The following is an 18647-nucleotide window of genomic DNA, read 5'->3' as shown; positions in this document are numbered from 1 at the left end:
GTCCCACCGCGCCCCGGGTCGTCGAGGTGCGCAAATTACCGCCTTATACCGCCCCGGCAGACTGATGCCGAGAGTCGTTACCGTCGCGCTGCCTCTCTCGCGCCCATGGGGTGACCCCCTAGGTGTGAGAGAGACGGAGCGACGACAGTGACTCTCGGAATCAGTCTGCTATGCAGCGCGAGTAGGCAGTTAAACCTGTTGTGTTGGGCGCCCCTTCCCTAGTGGCGGATCCAGAGAGAACCTACACACTAAATTCTTATGGACTTTTTAAATGCATAATGACGCATTATTTATGCATAGTTATGCATGCGCAGAAACGTCCACACAGTAAATGTCTTACGGTGAAAGGCTGCACCAACATAATATGGTGGAGATTTTCTCCATAATACCAATGAAATTCGTGAAAATCTCCATAAGGTACAGTGAATTCTCAATGGTATGTTACGAAGTCAGCTGCACCACCATAATATGGAACATTTTCACCATAATATGGAGAATCTTAACTGTAGAACATTTAGAGTGCATAAGGTATGAATAAAATTATGCATCACTGTGTACATTTTATTCATCTTCCTGCATAAAATGTACACAGTGATGCATAATTTTATACACAACATATGGACGTATCTGTGCATGCATAACTATGCATAAAAATATCCATAAGAATTTAGTGTGTAAGGGAGGGGGCCGGGCCAAGTTTCACTTTTTGCCTACACTCTAAATGTTGTGCAGTGAAGATTCTCCATATTATGGTGAAAATGTTCCATATTATGGTGGTGCAGCTGACTCCGTAACATACCATTCAGAATTCATTGTACCATATAGATATTCTGACGAATTTCGTTGGTATTATGGAGAAAATCTCTACCATAATACAGGGTGAGTTTTCTCAATGTGTCAATAATTTGTAGGTAGTTTGGGCACCCCAAGGGGATCATTTTCTACCAATGAACTAGTGGGCGCAAACGTATAGGTACGGAGATAATTGGTGTTTTGTAATTAGCCTTCGCGCCTGCGAGGTAGGCACCCGCTGCCACTGATGGGCGCAGGACCTCACGTGGGGGTGTCGCGGGTCTAGGAGGGGTGCTTCGAGTCTCGTAGGGGTGCGGCGGACCTTGCAAATGTCTTTTGGGAGGGGTTGCCGCGGGTCTCAAGGGGCTGTCATGGTGGCCCCCGTTACAGTGGATCTCACGGCTGTCTTTGCGAGGGTGGCGGGATTCCACGGATACTTCCGCGAGGTAAGTGGCACTCCCGCGAGTACTGCTAGTCCCGCGAAACCCCCTCGACAGGTCCTGCCACCCTCAGTGGCACCGGGTGCCTACCTTGTAGGCGCAAAATCCAAATTCAAAACACCAATTATCTCCGTATCTAGACGTTTGCGCCCACTAGTTCATTGGTGAAAAATGGTCCCCTAGGGATGCCCAAACTGCCTGCAAATTATTGACATATTGAGAAAACTCACCCTGTATGTTGGTGCGGTCTTTCACCGTAAGACATTTACTGTGTACCAACGAAATTCATCAAAATATCTATATGGTACAGTGAATTCTGAATGGTATGTTACGAAGTCAGCTGCTCCAGCATAATATGGAACATTTTCACCATAATATGGAGAATCTTCACTGGAGAACATTTAGAGTGAGTGTACCAGGTCAAAGAGTTTCTTTTTGTCCACCTTTCAGGAGGCTATCTAGGGAGGGGGGAGGGGGGAAATCGCCCCTCCTCGCTTGCGTCCCTCCCATGCCCCCGCCATGTGCACCGTCATCGTCATCTGGTTCGACAGCATGTCCGGACGGCGGGGCTGGCTAACGGGTCGTCACTGTCACCCTGCCGCTCTAGCCGCGAGTTAGCTAGTGTAGTGTATTCCGGCCTCGCGCGGCGAGGTGCTTTGCTCCTGCTGCTGCACCAAGAAAAATTGCATGACGTGGGAGGAGGGAGAGGCGAAAGGGGGACGGGGGCGTCCTCGCGCAGCGCGCCGAGCACCGGTAGTTGTGAGGCGGCAGCGTGCGCCTTGCTGCCGAGCTGCCTGCCCGCCCGCCGGCTGCATTTCGAGTGGGGGTTCTCTCCAGTGTGGGTCTCTCTCTCGCTCTCGTGGGGCGTTCCGCATGGGTGTGACGGAGACAGGCGGCCTGACGCTCCTGTTCAGCGTGGCTGGCTGCCTGCTTGCCTGGCTGCCTCACTGCACGGTGGGCCGGAAGACCGGTGGAGGCGGCCAAAACTCTGGACGCGTTTGGAGCTCCAGAGTCGCTAAATGGGACTTGACCCGAGCGTGTGACCCCACCTGTGGATTGCTCTTCGAACGAGGAACCTATCGGTGGTCACACGGTCGGTTCGAGTCCTGCTCAGCGACACTGGCGCTCAAGACGCGTGTAGAATTTTGGCCGCAACCACTGGTCTTCTGGCCCACTGTGGGCTGGCTGCCTGCCTGCCGAGGGCGGGCGACCCGGTTGAATGCTTCGCAAGGGCGCGTGTATGCGAGAGTCCCTGCGAGAGTCCCTGCGAGAGGCTGGCGGGCCGAGGCGAGGCTGCCGAGGCGCGGGACGCGCGGTGGATGGAGTTGTCGCGCGCACGCATTCGGGGAATCCTTTCGAGTCGCGGCCTCGCGGCCCCACACTGCGAGAGTGAGTAATGGTGGCCCGCCGTGTCGCCGTCCTCGGCGCACGCTGCCAGCGCTCTGTCTCTCTCGCACTCACGCGGTGTCGCGCAGCGGTGCGAGAGAGACAGAGCCTGCTGCAGCGCGGCCGGTGGCAGTGGCGAGGCGGAAAGCGGCAAGCCCTTGTCGATTGTCGAACCCCTGCAGACTGATTCCGAGAGTCCGTCTTCGTCGCTCCGTCTCTCTCGCGCCTCTGCGAGACGCCCCATGAGTGCGAGAGAGACGGAGCGACGAAAACGACTCTCGGAATGAGTGACGACGGCGCGGCCGGACTGCGTGCGCCGCCCGGAACGCCCGCACCAGAAGGGCGCTTATTTCCTGCCCGGAAGTCGAGTCCCTTTGACGGTCGGCGATTTCTGCCTCCACGCTATTTATTCAGAGGGAACCGGCCGCGGTTTGAAGAGGTGTGTGTGTGTGAGTGTGAGTGTGTGTGTGTGCGTGTGTGTAGGTTTGTGTGTAGGTGTGTGTGAGAGAGAGAGAGAGAGAGAGAGAGAGAGAGAGAGAGAGAGAGAGAGAGGCGGAGGGGGTTGAAAAGCTCGCGCGCGTGTGTGTGTGTGTGTGCGTGCGTGCGTGTGCCGGTTCTCATACTCACGCGTGTGCACCCCAACTTGTGTTTTATTTGAGAGCGTGAGCGGATACCATTCACAAGAGCTTTCCCCATGTAAATGACCGCCTTAAATATGTGCATTTCCCCTCCTTGTCGTCGACGCGCGATGCCGAGAGGAGGTGGACAGAGGAGGGGGGGGGGGGGGGGGGCAACCTGGGGAAAGGGCGGGGGGCGCGCGACCGCCATTCCAAATCCATTGCCGGTACTTACACGTGTTGTTGCAAAGACGGTGAAACCTATACCGCCTTTCTATTGGCGCTGAAACCTATCGGTGCCTCTCCCATAGTCGAGACGGCGTATGAAGGGATGCCTCGCGGATGCCCGGCGGCGTGACGCGGGTAAAACGCGACGGCGTAACGAGACAGTCCGTCACGAGGCAGAGGCCGCCCACCTGTCTCGTCTTTCCCCCTCCCCCTCCCCTTCCCCGCCGTCTGTTTACCGAGGATGCAGGCACCCGCGCGGGACGTGGCAAGGATGGCGAGGGCCGCGGGCTCGTCTCGGCGGCGGGGCCCAGCGAGGCCCCAGGCGGCCCCCCCAGGCCCCAGGCCGGAGCGAGCGAGCGAGACAAATCGCGTGGAAGGGCTGGAAGGGCAGGAGGAAGGGCTGCGACACTGAAAAAAGAAAGCCCACGAAGAAAACGGGAGGCTTTGTAAAATCCACGAACAAATGCATCCTATTATGAAGCGAAATCCTTCGTCGTGACGAGGCGTTTCTTCAATGCCTTCATTTACTCGGTAGTCACAAAGCAGATTCTTCGCGACATGCTTCGCGGACTTCTTCGAGTGAAGTGCCGAGAGGCCCCTTGCCAGGCTTGCCTCGTGGCGATGTCACCGGCGTCTGGGCGACGGCGTCGACCGGAGGGCAGAGCTCTCAAAATCGCTGTTGTAGACCGACCGACGAGGCCGAGACAGCGGCCTCTAGCCTCTGGCAGAGGCCGCAGCGCCCAGCTCGGTCGCGGTCTCAGAGGCCGACCGAGGCGGTCTCCGTGCGGCCTGCACAGACCGCCTGCTTGTTAGCCAATCAGATTTGCGTACATCGCCAGAGCTGCAGGTACGACCCAGCGAAGTGGCGCCCTCAGACTGAGCGGTCAGTTCCGGCACTGCACGCCCTGCCGGCAGGCGGCCTGCAGAGACCGCGCCGCGGCCTCGGCGGTCGGTCTCGGAGGCGATTTTTAAGAGCTCTGCCGGAGGGCAGGCCAGAAAAATTTGAGTTGCAAATATTTTTCTCTGCGTTCTTTTGTAGGCCTACTATTATCATTTTTTCTTTTTTGTTTTTTGAGGCGTGGCGGTGAGGCGAGGGTTTGCGCGGCGCCGTGCGTTCCCGCTGCGCCCGGCCACTTTTGCCTCGCTCGACAGTTTTCCCTCCCTTTGCTGTCACTTTGGCGGCCAATGACGCTGGGCGGCGGGCTGCTGTGCCGTGGCGGGGCGGGGCGGGGCGGGGCGGGGCGGGGCGGGCGGGGCGGGGCGGGGCGGGGCGCCCGGCGCAACAGCTGCCGACGTTGTCTGCATACGAAGCAGGGGCCGCTGAACGCTGAGCGCTGCCAAGCCCGTCCCCGTCCTCCCGGTCGTCTTGGATGGAGCCACCGCAACGCCGCAATGAGCATCACCTGCCGAGCCTACGATCACGATCGGTGAGAGAGAGACAGAGATAGAGAGGGGGGGGGGGGCGAGGGAGAGAGGGAGGGACCCCGACTTAAATTCTTCGAAATTCGACTGAAATTCTTCGAAATTCGATGAAATTCTTCGAAATTCGACTGAAATTCTTCGAAATTCGACTGAAATTCTTCGGAATTCGACTGAAATTTATCGTAATTTGACTGAAATTCATTGGATTTGTACACCGAAATTCACAGTGATTTCCCCTTGAATTCAAGTGTGGACTTTTCCACGCTTGGGTTCACAGTGTAGGTGCAGCGGTGGTGGGGCGGAAGGCGTTCTGAGGCCTTCTTGGGCGCGGGGCGTGCTGCAGCGCGCACTGAAAAAAATGGTTGGTTAGGCCAACCTGCAAATAGTTGGATAACGGGGTTGAGGTTGGTCCATCCAAGTCGGTTGGTTGGTCGAACCTTCTGCTGGATGGCAAGTCCATCCCCAGTTGGATAGAGTATCCAACTGGGGAGGGTAAGGTAGTTGGCTGCTGCGTCCAACTGGGTGGTTGGTGCAGGTATTCGGGTGATTGCCACACCGACACCCCCCTCCCCCACGTCATGCCCTGTCCCCACCACACCCACGCGCGCCCGCCCGGCAGCCGCAGCATCTGCTCGTCCGCCGAGCCTCCAGCCGTCGCGTGGCGTGGTGGCCTAGTGGTTAGGCATGTGAGCTCTCACGAGCACGGCCTGGGTTCGAATCCCAGCACAAAAAGCCATTCGCCGCCTTCGAGGAAGGTGGCGAAGTGAGAGGAGCAGAGGAGGAGCATACGAGACGATGCGAAGGGAGGGGGAAGGAAAGCATACAAAGGAAAGATTGAAAAATTCATTTTTGCTATAATTTTTGGCTATGCAGTTGGGCGACGGATCCTCTTTTCGTGTGTCAACGAAGCCATCCGAGTTGATTGTAGCAACCAATGAGTTGGACGTGGCAACCAACTGACCTGGTTGTAGCAACCGACTCACCTCATCCATCTTAGTTGGACACCGCAGCCAACTAGTTGGATGTCCCAAATATAGCCTCCCGAGTTGGTCACCGTGTCCAACTATGAGGTTGACCCATCCAACTGTTTTTTTCAGTGCGTCAGGTGCGGGCCGGGTCATTTCTCCGGGACGGTCGTCGCGATAAGTGTGATGGATCGGGAACGCCCCGCCCCGCCCCGCCCCGCCCCGCCCTGATGCCAATCGCTCCTCTTAAAGCAATCCCAGGGGGGAAGAAATTTAATGGAAATGGCGCTACGCGCCACGCCACTGGAAACCAGCGCCTATCTGCGGCTCTCACTCTTTTCTCGCGCGGCGTCCCGCGAGTAGAACAGAGACGGTCTGAATTATATGTACATTTTTGTTCCAGACGATACAGTTTTTGGTAAATGAATCTTACCTAAGATTTTATACGAAAGGTCGCGTCTGCTCTTATTTTGTGCAAAATCATTCACAACTTCGTGGAAAAAGTGCTTTTGCGCGAAGAAAATTTCTAACGTCTTGTCCGGAATTCAGTACGGTACAAAAACATTTAGTGCGCTCGAAAGTATGAAAGCAGGAGTCAGGCTACAGATTCCACGTGCGATGCTTCCGTCGCTCTGTCTCCCTCGCACTCATGATGCAGGTGTGTACCATACTCCGTGTGGGTGTGAGAGAGACCGAGCGACCGAACTTTGTTGCCAATCGTTGCCAGAGAGGTGGTGTTGCGGAACGAGACGTCCATGCGGCGTTTTTTCCACCGGCCGAACTTGCCACTCACGCGAGGCTCGCGCCACTATGGCCGGCCGGCCCACACTAAATGTTACGTACAATTTTTTACGAGACACCATAGTTTTTTGTGCACACGAAATTTTCGTACAAATTTTGTACAAAAAAAAACTGCACATATTTCTCCAATTTTGTGTAAAATTGCGTACAAATTTGTACGAAAATTTTGTACAAAAAAAAAACTGCACATATTTCTCCAATTTTGTGTAAAATTGCGTACAAATTTGTACGAAAATTTCGTGTGCACAATGGCACCCATCGGACCACACCAGTGGTGCGGTCTGGACCACGTTTGGTTTTTCAGTGCTCTGTCGCGGCGCTTTTTACCGCCGGCCGTGGCGCGTTCCTCCGCATTCCGGGAGTCGCTTTCGTCGCTCTGTCTCTCTCGCACCCCTGCGGACTGCCCCTCGAGTGCGAGAGAGACGGAGCCGCGACGCCAACGACTCTCGGAATCAGTCTGCTGATAAAGGCCGGCCGCCTCGCAGGTAATTGTGTAGCGATTTACAGTAGTGCCTCGGCCTTGGCCTCGGCCGCGGGACGGGACGGCATATAAATTCCAGCCCCGACTTATATCGTGCTAATGTGCGCCCCTCGACTAGCCTGCCCTCTCGTGGCGGGGCGGGGCCGGGCCGGGCCGCTCTACGAAGTTGTGTCGTAAACCACGATCGCAGATACCGCGTCGGAATGGAACACAGTAGCATAGCGACTCTGGTGTTTGTACGTGTGTGTGTGTGTATGTGCGTGTGTGTGCGTGTGTGCCTGTGCGTGTGCGTGTGCGCGCGTGTGTGTGTGTGTGTGTGTGTGTGTGTGTGTGTGTGTGTGTCCCCGTCCGTTTGTTCGTCGTCCGGAGCCGCTTCATGACGTTTTAGTAACTGCAGCTCGGGGATAACAACACCCTTCTCTATCCGTCCGCGTTGTGCCAGCGGGTGGAAACTCTGTTGCCAAAAACGGCATGCAAAGGTTTTTTGTGCAGCTTAAATCTCGGAACCCAGAGGTGGTAGGTGAAATCCGAGGTCATATTTGGAATCCTCATAAAATTTCACTCGGCGTAGGACATGTTTAGTGCCAGGGCCAAAGGAAATGGTCAGTCATTTTTCCATGAGAAAGTAACAAGCTAGGGCCCGCCCTTCCGTCGAACCGAGTTGCCAGCTCCGCTTCGCTGCGCCGGCAACTCGGTTCGACAGGGGGCCGGCCCAGCTTGGCCTGCCGGCGGCCTTTTCCCGGCCTTCGGCCCTCGCATCAGACCCAACTTGGCCAGTCGAAGGCCCGGGCCTTCGGCCCGCTCGCATCACACACACCGTGAGCGGGTAAAGCAAAGTTATCGATGTACCATCGTGACTTAGGCCCGCCCTTCTATTCACAATATGCAATAGTCCTTACACTTTTTACTCCAACTGTCCTTAGAATATGCCCGTTTCATTTGTCTCTTCGCCCTCACTCCGAAAATACCCATATTTGCCATGCTACTGCAACTCCTTGCAATAGAGGCACAGCAGGAGCGCAAAACAAGTCCGTCGCACTTTTTTCCATAACTCATGAAGGCGGGCTCCTGGACCCCCCTTCCGACCCCTCGTTGAAAAGGTCTTGCCAAGACCTATCCAAAACTTAAGTAAAAATTTTCAGTCGGTCGACCCCCTTTTTTCAAGATCCTGATGTGACTAATAGACGAAGTCGGGCTCCTGGACCCCCTTTCCGACCCCTCGTTGAAAAGGTCTTGCTGAGACCAATCGAAATCTGCAATAAATTTTTTTAGTCGGTCGACCCCCTTTTTTGAAGATCCTGATCTGGCCAACTTGTAAAAGCGGCCGATGGGGTCGGGACCAGGTCCATTCATCCTGTCTCGTCGCCCCGATTCCAAAAATACCCCTATATGCCCTACTAGCACCAATAATGGCGGAAATCCCCCTCCCGCTCATGTAAACCATGATGCACCTGCAGCAGCCCTTGTGCGACCCGGCCGGGATTTGCACCACCGGATTATTTTGTTTGGACGGTACTCCTGAAGTACCCTCCAAATCTGGTTACTCTAGCTCAACTCCTTCCTTGTACACAGACGCCAACAACAACAACAACAACAACAACAACAACAACACACAGACACAAAGGCAAATGCATAGGCCCTCCCCCTATTTTTTGAATAGAAGGGCGGGCCAAAAAAACAGGTGAAAAACGCTCTGGGACCAGGATAGAAATTTACGCTTTATCCCGAAAATTGCTATTTGGTCATGCTTAATGTGAGACAACGGTAAGGCCGATTCAAATTCTGAGTACAGATATGAATTCAGCGTGCTTTCGTGTGTGCATTCCACCTATAGGTTTCAAAGAAGGAGGGTCTGTACCCTTTAGAACACGCAGTCAACGGCAGACTGTTTTGTCATTTTATGCAATACAATCGCTGCATACCCTCTCTCAGTTTCACGGCAACGGTTCTCTGTTATTTTGGTGTGTTGACGACTCCCAGGCAGCGTAATGCACAGGAAATTTCCTCAGGATTCAGAATATGACCTCAGAATTAACCTACAAGGTCCCGTTCTCTTGCATTAAGTGTTACCACAAAACAATGCAACGTTTCGATCATGGTCCCACAGCGTTTTTTCTCCTTTTTTTCTTTTTCTCATTGCAAAATGACCGACCATTTCCTTGACCTCCCGCTCCAAACATACCCTACGCCGAGTGAAATTTTATGAGGATTCCAAATATGACCTCGGATTTTACCTACCACCTCTGGGTTCCGAGATCTAAGGTGCACAAAAAACCTTTGCATGTCTTTTTCGGCAATAGAGTTTCCACCCGCTGGTTGTGCTCGCTATCGCGAAGCACGCCTGGTGTACCTTGAGAGGAAAAGGGGAGGAGTGCACGCTGCCGCTGCCCGTGGGCCGAGGTCTGTCGCTTCCAGAGCTTCCGCCGATCGCCGCCAGGAGAGGACACTTGGCGCTAGGGTCGCGCCGAGCCGGTCGTCTGCGGGCTCGAGTCTGCAGGCGCGGAACCACATTTTGGTGCATGCAACTATGTGAAAACTAAACGCGTGAGACCCAAACAGAGTATTGCCGTGGGTTCTTCAGAGCCTTAAGTGGTGTAAGATTACACAAATAAGTAGAATCTTTTCAAATACAACGCAAAATAAATGAAAACTGTCAGTAAGGTAGCCGCCAAGAGCGCCCTCCTTGGCCAACGGCGAATGGTGGAAGCTCTGGAAGCGACAGACATCGGCCCACGGCTCCGAACGGCAGTTTACGGCAAATATTTTATATTTAGGATTTTTTCTCTCAAAATTTAAGTTGATCTTCCACTAGTTCAAGTATTTCTGTATTCAAAAAAAATTGCCCGTGACCCTTTTGAAATCAGCCGTAGCCTAGCGAACCTGCACCAATTAGGTCTGCATTTTGGACCTACTTCTCCTCCCCTGTTCCTCCAAGGGTGTACACAATCAGAATCCGGTCTGCCTGGCCTGCTTGGCCTGCTTGGCCTGCTTGGCCGGAGACGCCCGCGTGCCGACTGGCGGCCCCCCTCTCTCTCTCTCTCTCTCTCTCTCTCTCTCTCTCTCTCTCTCTCTCTCTCTCTCTCGCTCTCTCTCTCTCGCTTTCTCTTTCTCGCTCTCGCACCCTCACGTGAAGCCCTTTGAGTGGGAGTGAGACGCGATGGCGTGCCGCGGCGGAGAGAAGTGGCTGCTATGGTTGATTGAATCGACTCGCAAGGCTGTGAACATTGTTACGTCGATGTTCCTAAACGAATGTCACAACGTATTCGTTGGCATGTGATTTTCGTCACGATATTTGCCGTACTCTGAATGTAACATCCAGGGATCCTTAACTTAACATTTAACTAACACTGCTTTCATAACGTAGCATAAGACAATGTTCGTCAAAGGTTAAGGGTACGGATTTCTGCAAGTACTTCCAAAAGAACCTCCACACAAAATCACACATGAATCACAAACCTGTTGACTCAGAATCGTTCCGAATTTGATTCGACTCGGTTAGGATTCGAAGCCATCGCACGTCGGTGGAAGAGTACGGTAATAAACAACAGGACACGGATTGATTGGATTTATTGCGGGCTCGCGTGTAGAATTCGCATGATACATCAACTGATATCGTTCTGACGCACTCGTCGTGACAGACGTCGAGCAGTAGGCGGCGTAAGTGGACGAAAAACCACGATGGAAGGCTTTTCTCCCATACCTTTGAATGTGTTTTCTATCTTACTTGTTGGGTCGGACATCGCTGGAGCTGCAAAGCAAATAAACTCTTTCGCGGTACGGAATTCGACGCTCCTGCCCGTTTCTGAACAAACGGAATCTCCACACTTCAGGTTTACAAAAGCTTAGGGAGTCCTGCCCCTTGGCTTGGTGCAAACGTGGGGAACATCCCTCTCGAAGTGTGGAACCGCATACTCGGCACTTCCAAGTGCGAAAATTGCGGCTCACATCTCCGCATTTCAAGTGTGGAGCTGTTTTATAGTTACAGAAAAGTGGTTTGCGCGATGAGATACTACAGTGCTTCTGGGAGTAAAAGCCCATGTCATCTTTTATCAATCAGCCTGATGATTTCGGGGCCCCTGAAATTTCTTCTTGTTTTGGCGATATGGTACAGTTGCCTGAAACGAGTTTGCCTAATTCTTTATTATGACTGGCATTGGTAGTGTTTTGTTTCTGTTCTCTGCCCTCTTGTTTTTAACCCTGTAACAGCCAATGTAGCTTTAAAACTAATAATGGCTGTAAATTTCATTCGGGAGTTTGCTATTGACAATCAAAGTGGGTTTGGCACCGGTTTGGCATACTTTTGTATGAGACGCAATACGACCCCAGACCTACCCATTTTGCTATGCATGGCTACAACTAGGAAAATCCACTGTTAGCGGCCAAGAAATACGGTTTGATGACTTCACGGTAAAAACGGTTCCTGGTTTTCCCAGGAACTCCCCGGAAATCGCCTATGTCTCTACCATTGGCTATTGGCTTCCTGGAAAAACCAGGTACCGTTTTTACCGTGTTGGTCCGGTGTCAAGGAAAGGCCACAATGATGCTTCAATATCCTACACATGACTTACTTTCAAGAAGATTGCCGAGGGCTTGAAAGATAAAAATAATTTTGAATTGTGTTTTCAAATTGTGTGACAATTCATCGCTAACAATATGCAGTTTCAATCATTGGTTTTTATTAAAAAAAAAACTACTGCTTTTTAATGAGGCTGATCGATGTTAACTTCTGCTCATCTCAGCGTTACAAACATCTACATGACAGAATGACAGGTATGTACTGGTTTCCCAAATAATATTGTTTAAGAAGTAAATGAGATGGCCAAGTAAACGTAACCGCTTTGAGGATGGACTGGGAAGGGAAGTTGCCACTGCTGTAGAGATATCGTGGGATCTTGAAATCCACCTAAACTAATGCGGTAAAAACTGAGACCGCATCAATTTGGCACACTCCGCATGAGTAAATGAAGTCAATCTTCTCCGCATCAGTTAGTGCGGTCAAATTGATAGAAAATTACACCGCACCAGATTGTGCGGAATCCTCCGCATTTGTTTTCTCAGTGTTTCCTTTGTAAATCCTGGATATTGAGTTTTACAGTGCCGTGTTGGAAGGTCTGCACGGGCTCTGCGAGGCCACCCCGCTCCCCCGATTCATGAGCCGCGGAGCGCTTTCGGCTGCGATCTATTTTCGTCGTGGTGCGCAGTGGCAGCAGCCCAGCCATTGGTGTGTCTCATTCAAAATGAAATAACCTTTGGCTTCTTTAACTCTTAGTTTTAAATTTGCCATGTTTTTCAACAATGCTAACATTTACTTAGGGCTAAGTTTGCCCTCGTTTGATGACAATGTCAATTCTTAGTTTCCTTAAAAGTTTATCATCAAACCTGTTCATGACATGGTTCACAAGCAGGAGGACCATTTTCATATAATAACTTGGTCACATTTACATTCACTTGACTTATTCTTTGTGATAGAGTGATAATAGTATTTAGGATACCAAGGAATATAAGTCGATATTTCTTGTCATACTGTGAAACGAATTTACTTTGCCAACCATTTTGTAACTCGTTTATAGTGTATATCACACAAATCGCGTGCCGGCCCATGTCAGCCCTCTAAAACGCGACGATTTCTCTCTTTTGTTCGTGATCTTTTATCTGACGATCGACAACAGACCGGGCACCCAGTAACAATCGGACGCCGATGGACAGCTTGCCGTATATGTAGTTTGTATTGATGGAAACCTCCGCTTTTATGTGAGGCTTTCGTAGTGTTCAATCTCCTCTGTGTAGTGTTCAATCTCCTCTGTGATGTTGCTTTGCAGTGCTCTCTCTGCCCCTGTCCGACGTGCATTTCGACTGTTGTGTCCAAAGCATTTCGACTGTTCTGTCCAAACGGACAAGGTGCATTTTAAGCAGTGATCTGAAGCGATCGAAAATTCGTTGTAATTATTGTAATGATTAACTAGTTTCGTTACGGAAGGAGATGAATTGTTTACATTTCATGGACTTGGATACTTAATAGTGATGCGGCTTGAGCTTTCATATTTAAAATGATCGACCTGCACGCACGGACTGTAAAAGAAAGAACGAAATTGGCCGGGATAAAAATGAACAGATAATACTGTAAGACTAGTATGATGTTAATGAACGACAGGACGGATTTATTAGATTTATTTCGGGTTGGCTTGTAGAACTCAAATGATACTTCAAACTGATATCGTTTGTTTTAAGGTGCAGTCATCTTGACGGAGCAGAACTTTCTGCGCGGAGAAACGGACAACGATGAGGAAATGCTTTTCTCCAAACCATTTAATGTGTTTTTCATCTTGCTTGCTGGGTCACTCATCGCTGGAGCTGCAAAGCAATATAACTCTTTCGCGGTACGGCCGAAACCGTCAACCACTCCATAAACTGAAAGCTTCTAGACCAGTCTCCAGAAATGTTACAATTTGTTGCCAAACGGAAACGCCACACTTGAGGCCTGGAGAAGCTCTCTTTGTACTGTGCAAACTTTTGGCGAAATTCACTCGAAGTTGGGAGACTCCAAACTCGGTATTCCATGTAAAAAAACTGAAAATTTCGCACTTCCACATTCCAAGTGGGGAGTTCTCCACATTTGGTCTCCTTCATAGATCCTTAAGTGGGGACAACACTCCAAAATGGTCAAAAAAGCAACTTTTTTTTGTTGGTTTATAATATAGATCGTTCCTTTCTGCGTCGAATGCCGAAAACAGTATTCCAAAATCCAAAAACCTAAAGCGTCAGGAGATTCTAGGAGATTATGGGCCGCAAACATGCATAGGAAAATACCCAGTTTCCCCAACTTTGATAGCGTTTTTCTCGGAACATGAAATTGCACACTGCTCCAAGCCTCCAGGTTGAGCTACGGTGGTGAGGTTTCGCATGATTGCTCCTTTATCATGGCGCTATGGTGGGTAGCAAAAAAATTTCTGCGCTGGAACAGTGCAGAAAGGTTCTGCAGGACATTCAAGAATGTGTTTTACGTAGCGCTGGAATGACCTCGGGGATTTTTTGTTGCTTTTAATTAAGGGATTAAATTTTACCACTTTATGTCTTTCAGTTTTGTTTTTATGATGGTTTTCTAAAGCACTATTTAAAGAGTGATGTCCCCCTTAAAACTCACTTTGAAAGGGCATCATAACGTTATCGGAAGCGTTATAACCCCTAACTTATGACTTTAAAAGGATAACATATTTTTCTTGCTTTATCGAATGTTTGTTTGGTAGTACTTGCAACAGTCCACACCCATAACCTTTAGCGAACTTTGCCTTATGAAAGTATTGTTTGTTAAATGTTATGTTGAGGATCCCTAGCCTCACAGAGAAGGGACTCGTGATTTGCGCGATGAGATAAAGTGCTTCTGGAGATAAAGACCTCTTCGTGTTCTGCCGATCTGCCTAATCTTTCCGTAGCTTCTGAATGTTTTCTTGTTTTGGAAATGGGGTAGTTGTCTTAAATTTGTGTTCGAGTGCTTTTTGCCACTCATCTTCTCAGCTAAAACCTGCAATGAGATTGAATGAGTCACCAACATGACCCTTTAACTGGGTGATGCAACTTTGTTGCTTAATTTCGAGAGACGGAAAATTCGTGACCCGAAATGCAGTGACAGGCGGTACGTCGCTGAAATTTGGCCACTTCGGTAGGTCCCCGGGGCAACCACGATGTCCTCCGTGTGACGTTTAAGCTCTCCGGGTCTCACTGTGCCCAAAGTAGGAGTCCGTTCTGTTCTACGTACAGTACTTTCAGAGATGCGGCGAGGGGAGTAGCGATTTTTTTGAGGTCAGAGGGGATCTCGCCAGGAACCTACTTGGTCCCGGGCTTTTGACTTCACGGTTGGGTTGAGGGGGGACGTCTCCTTGAAACCAAGTGGTGACTCTCATTCTCAGCGCTCACACCATGGAACGTTTGTGATCACAGTGTGACAATGTAAAGCACGGTTTTGCCTTCTTTAATATCTGGTGACATTGATAAGTGTCTTATTAATTTTCTGCATGCTCGTTTTTTTTTTGTTTTTTTTTAAATTTCTTTGTAGGGACCTTGGATTGCTTACACCGAAAAATACTTTACGTGCAATGAGAATTATCATTGGACATGGAGTTTAAAATCAACTCACTTTAACCCCGCACGGCCACTGGACCTGCAACGTTTAACTGGATGGGTCAACGCCACAACCCCAATGACGGATCAAACTTTTGTAGGTGATCATAACTGCAACAAATATTCTAATGCATATTGTTTTTGTCACCTAAAGGTCTATTCAGTCTCGATGTTTATTGTTTCATATTGACAAAGTTTAATTTCAATTGCGATGAGTTGACTAAGCCCGATGCTCTTACCCGAGGTTGAACGAAGTTCGATATCCATCAGGCCATTGCTTTCCCTTAAACTCTGAACGCCTTCACACTCAATATCTTTGAACAAGTTTTGTTAGGAGCAATTCACCATTTTCGTGCATCACCAAACTGAGAGATCATTGCTACCAGCCAGTAACAAATGCACCAAACTTATTTCCAGTTGGAAACATAAATTGCCCTTCGACATTTTGAATGCACCAATTCGTAAGAGCATATTGTCTGAGCGTTGATATTGAAATCGACGCGTCTCGAGAGAATAATCCTAATTGCCAGTGCTGATCCTAGTCAATCGTATGTGTCAGTGCGGATTAAGATCTATCCTAACTGCAGTGCAGAGGTGGTTAGAACTTTTCATGAACTGTCTTCACTCCAAAACTGCGAATCACCATGTCCCTGAAACACTATGTCCACGTTTCTTGCTACCAGCCAGTAACAAATGCACAAACTTATTTCCAGTTGGAAACATAAATTGCCCTTCGACATTTTGAATGCACCAATTCGTAAGAGCATATTGTCTGAGCGTTGATATTGAAATCGACGCGTCTTGAGAGAATAATCCTAATTGCCAGTGCTGATCCAAGTCAATCGTATGTGTCAGTGCGGATTAAGATCTATCCTTACTGCAGTGCAGAGGTGGTTAGAACTTTTCATGAACTGTCTTCACTCCAAAACTGCGAATCACCATGTCCCTGAAACACTATGTCCACGTTTCTTACACAGGGATTAAATATCATTATAGAAAGTGCTCGTATGGCTCCGACTACTCACAGAATTCCAAGAGAAGAAACTTATTTTTTTCCCGGAAAGATCGGGTAAATTTTTGTTTAGTATTTAGTGGCCAATGTGCTGACCTTAAATGAAGTCTCAGGGAAAGAAAATTTAAAGGCAGCCAATAACCCAAAGGAGACAGAAAATCGCTTTCCAAGGACATCAGAATTTGTTAATAATTGAATACATCAAGATTCATTCGTTCCGAGCAAAGGGCATTTGACAGTTCTTAGGATCCAGATGTTAATCAGCCTAACACGCGTGTCCCTGTGTGAAACACTAGCATTTTTGCATCTCTTAAACTGTGGTCAACCTCACCCAACTTTTATTCTCTAAAGCTCACTGTCATTGTATATTTCTTCTCGTGTAAGGTGCATGTTACAATGGACCTTTGGAGCAACAACATGTGGAAGCAAAACGCGTTTGTCTTCAAGTTTCCGGACCACGGCTGCTCAGTGCTCGTCAAGAACATCCCAGATTTTGTCCGCCAAGTTTTTAACTATAAGCCAAGGACACCGTGCCTCATACCAGCGGTAAGGTGATAAGAAAAGGAACACAATTGTAAACATTTCTTCTTCAAAAAACCGGGCTTTCTTTGTACTCCCTTCACGCCCGGCCTCGGCACTCATAAAACGATACAAACTATTTTCGGCTATACAAACAGAAGCAGCTTGTTATAACAGATTATAATGAGCATTCATACACGCAGTAAATTGAAATAGCAGAATTCGTAACGGTTCGGCACAGAAACCGCCAGTAAATGATTCCGAATTTGGTGGTCACAGAAACTAACATGGGCCCACAGAAACTGACAAGGCCTCTCCAGAAACCACAGAAACTGCTAAAGGGTTACGGTCTCGCTGGCCAACCTAACCTCACTGTGTCTCTGGATGCTTTTGTTGTTTTGGACACTATTTACATATTTTGATGAGTGTGCATACTTTTTCTTGCTTTGACAAGTCTATAAAGTAATATTTTCCTTATGCGGTACATCTACACTCTTCATTTCCAATAATATTACATCTCAAAGTCGCGAGGTGGAGCGAATCGCAAGTGACGATTACGGTGCAGTCTTGTCCGGGCGTGTGCACGTGGCGAGTGCACGGATTCCGTCGCCTGAGTGCAGAATGGGTTTGCCGTTGGCGGTTTTGGTGCTAAACTGCCCCGGATCTATTTACCTGTCGGTTTCTGCGATTCGGGGCTCTCAGACCACTACAGATTCTGCCATTTCAATTCACTGTGTAAGCTATAATAAGCATGCACAAGCTGTCAAAAAAAATTCTAAATAGTTTGTACTTAACACTTTCCCAAAACACATCCTGAGGTTTTACGCGTGTGGTTTTCTGATTCTTCTCGTTGTTCCCTCTGCCGACCACGTTTCGAAGTTCAGTTGGGGACAGGCGCGAGATGGGGGGCGGGGGCATTTTTTGCGACCCCCCCCCCTCTCAACGCGGTCCTGAATCCGCGCCTTGTTGCGCACAAAATAAATCTGTCGTTTTCGCCGTCTGGTCGGTTCTCTCTTTGAACATTTTTTTTCGCAGGCCTATTACGAGGTGAACGATAAGCCCGTTGAGTATGTGTTCCCCAGCGTTCCCACCATGGTCTACGGACATTACCGCTTTCGGCTGGAGTCGGGTTACCGCGGCTCAACACCCGAAGCCTGCTTCATAGCGGAGGTTCGCGTTGTGCCGAAGCCCGTCCAGTAACAAGTCACTAACGGTGCTGAAGTCATTGACAGAATCGGACAAGAAGCGGAACACCGCGTTGCACCATGTCTCACCATCGCGGTAGTCATTAAAATTTGGATGACGGTTGCGCTGAAAAAATGTGCGGTGGTTGCCTGCGTGGTTTCCTCAATGCGACCCCCACGCTCGACACCACGACGGCCAAACCGGTGCATTGAGAATTACCTATGTATTTACTCTAGGCTACCTCGGAAAACCAAAAACCGTTTTTATCTTTCTCTGCCGCTAGAGTGACTTTGTTCCCAGGAGCACGGCAAAAATGGCTCCTGGTTTTCCCAGTTCGCCCAATGTAAAGACATACACCGGAAATCAAAGAGTGAGACTGTCTCATACTATTGAGTGTGAACCACTATGTCTTACGCTTACAAGCGTGGCCAACGTTTGCCTTACGCTTGCAAGTGTGAGACACGGTTTGTCCCCCACATGCTGACTTTGGTTTCCTGTGGTTAATTTGCCTCAGTGCTCTCACTCGAGCCCCCCCCCCCCCAATCCACGCCTGGGTGATTTCAAGGGAATTCCTGCGAAAACCAGGAACCGTTTTTGCCGTGCGGATACCCACTGAGAATCGTTTTTGATCGAGGTCTGCACGGTAAAAACGGTTCCTGGTTTTCCCAGGAACCCCCTGGAAAT

At 49.7% G+C, this 18647-nt stretch overlaps 2 protein-coding genes across 2 annotated transcripts in view; both read left to right on the top strand.

Moving 5' to 3' along the window:
* Positions 1-18647, top strand: part of LOC117651223 (roundabout homolog 2-like) — a 78555-nt gene that overhangs the window by 7471 nt on the left and 52437 nt on the right. The window lies entirely within an intron of this gene.
* Positions 12949-18036, top strand: LOC117651101. The gene is made up of 5 exons (XM_034394858.1): positions 12949-13030; positions 13367-13509; positions 15183-15344; positions 16644-16805; positions 17814-18036. Exons 2-5 carry the CDS (start codon positions 13420-13422, stop codon positions 17976-17978), a joined length of 579 nt encoding a protein of 192 aa, XP_034250749.1. The 5' UTR covers positions 12949-13030; positions 13367-13419; the 3' UTR covers positions 17979-18036.

The sequence above is a fragment of the Thrips palmi genome, unplaced genomic scaffold (assembly GCF_012932325.1).
Source record: "Thrips palmi isolate BJ-2018 unplaced genomic scaffold, TpBJ-2018v1 HiC_scaffold_5, whole genome shotgun sequence".
Classification (NCBI taxonomy): domain Eukaryota; kingdom Metazoa; phylum Arthropoda; class Insecta; order Thysanoptera; family Thripidae; genus Thrips; species Thrips palmi.
The sequence above is the reverse complement of the archived record's forward strand: the minus strand, read 5'-3'. Positions and strand labels throughout refer to the sequence as shown.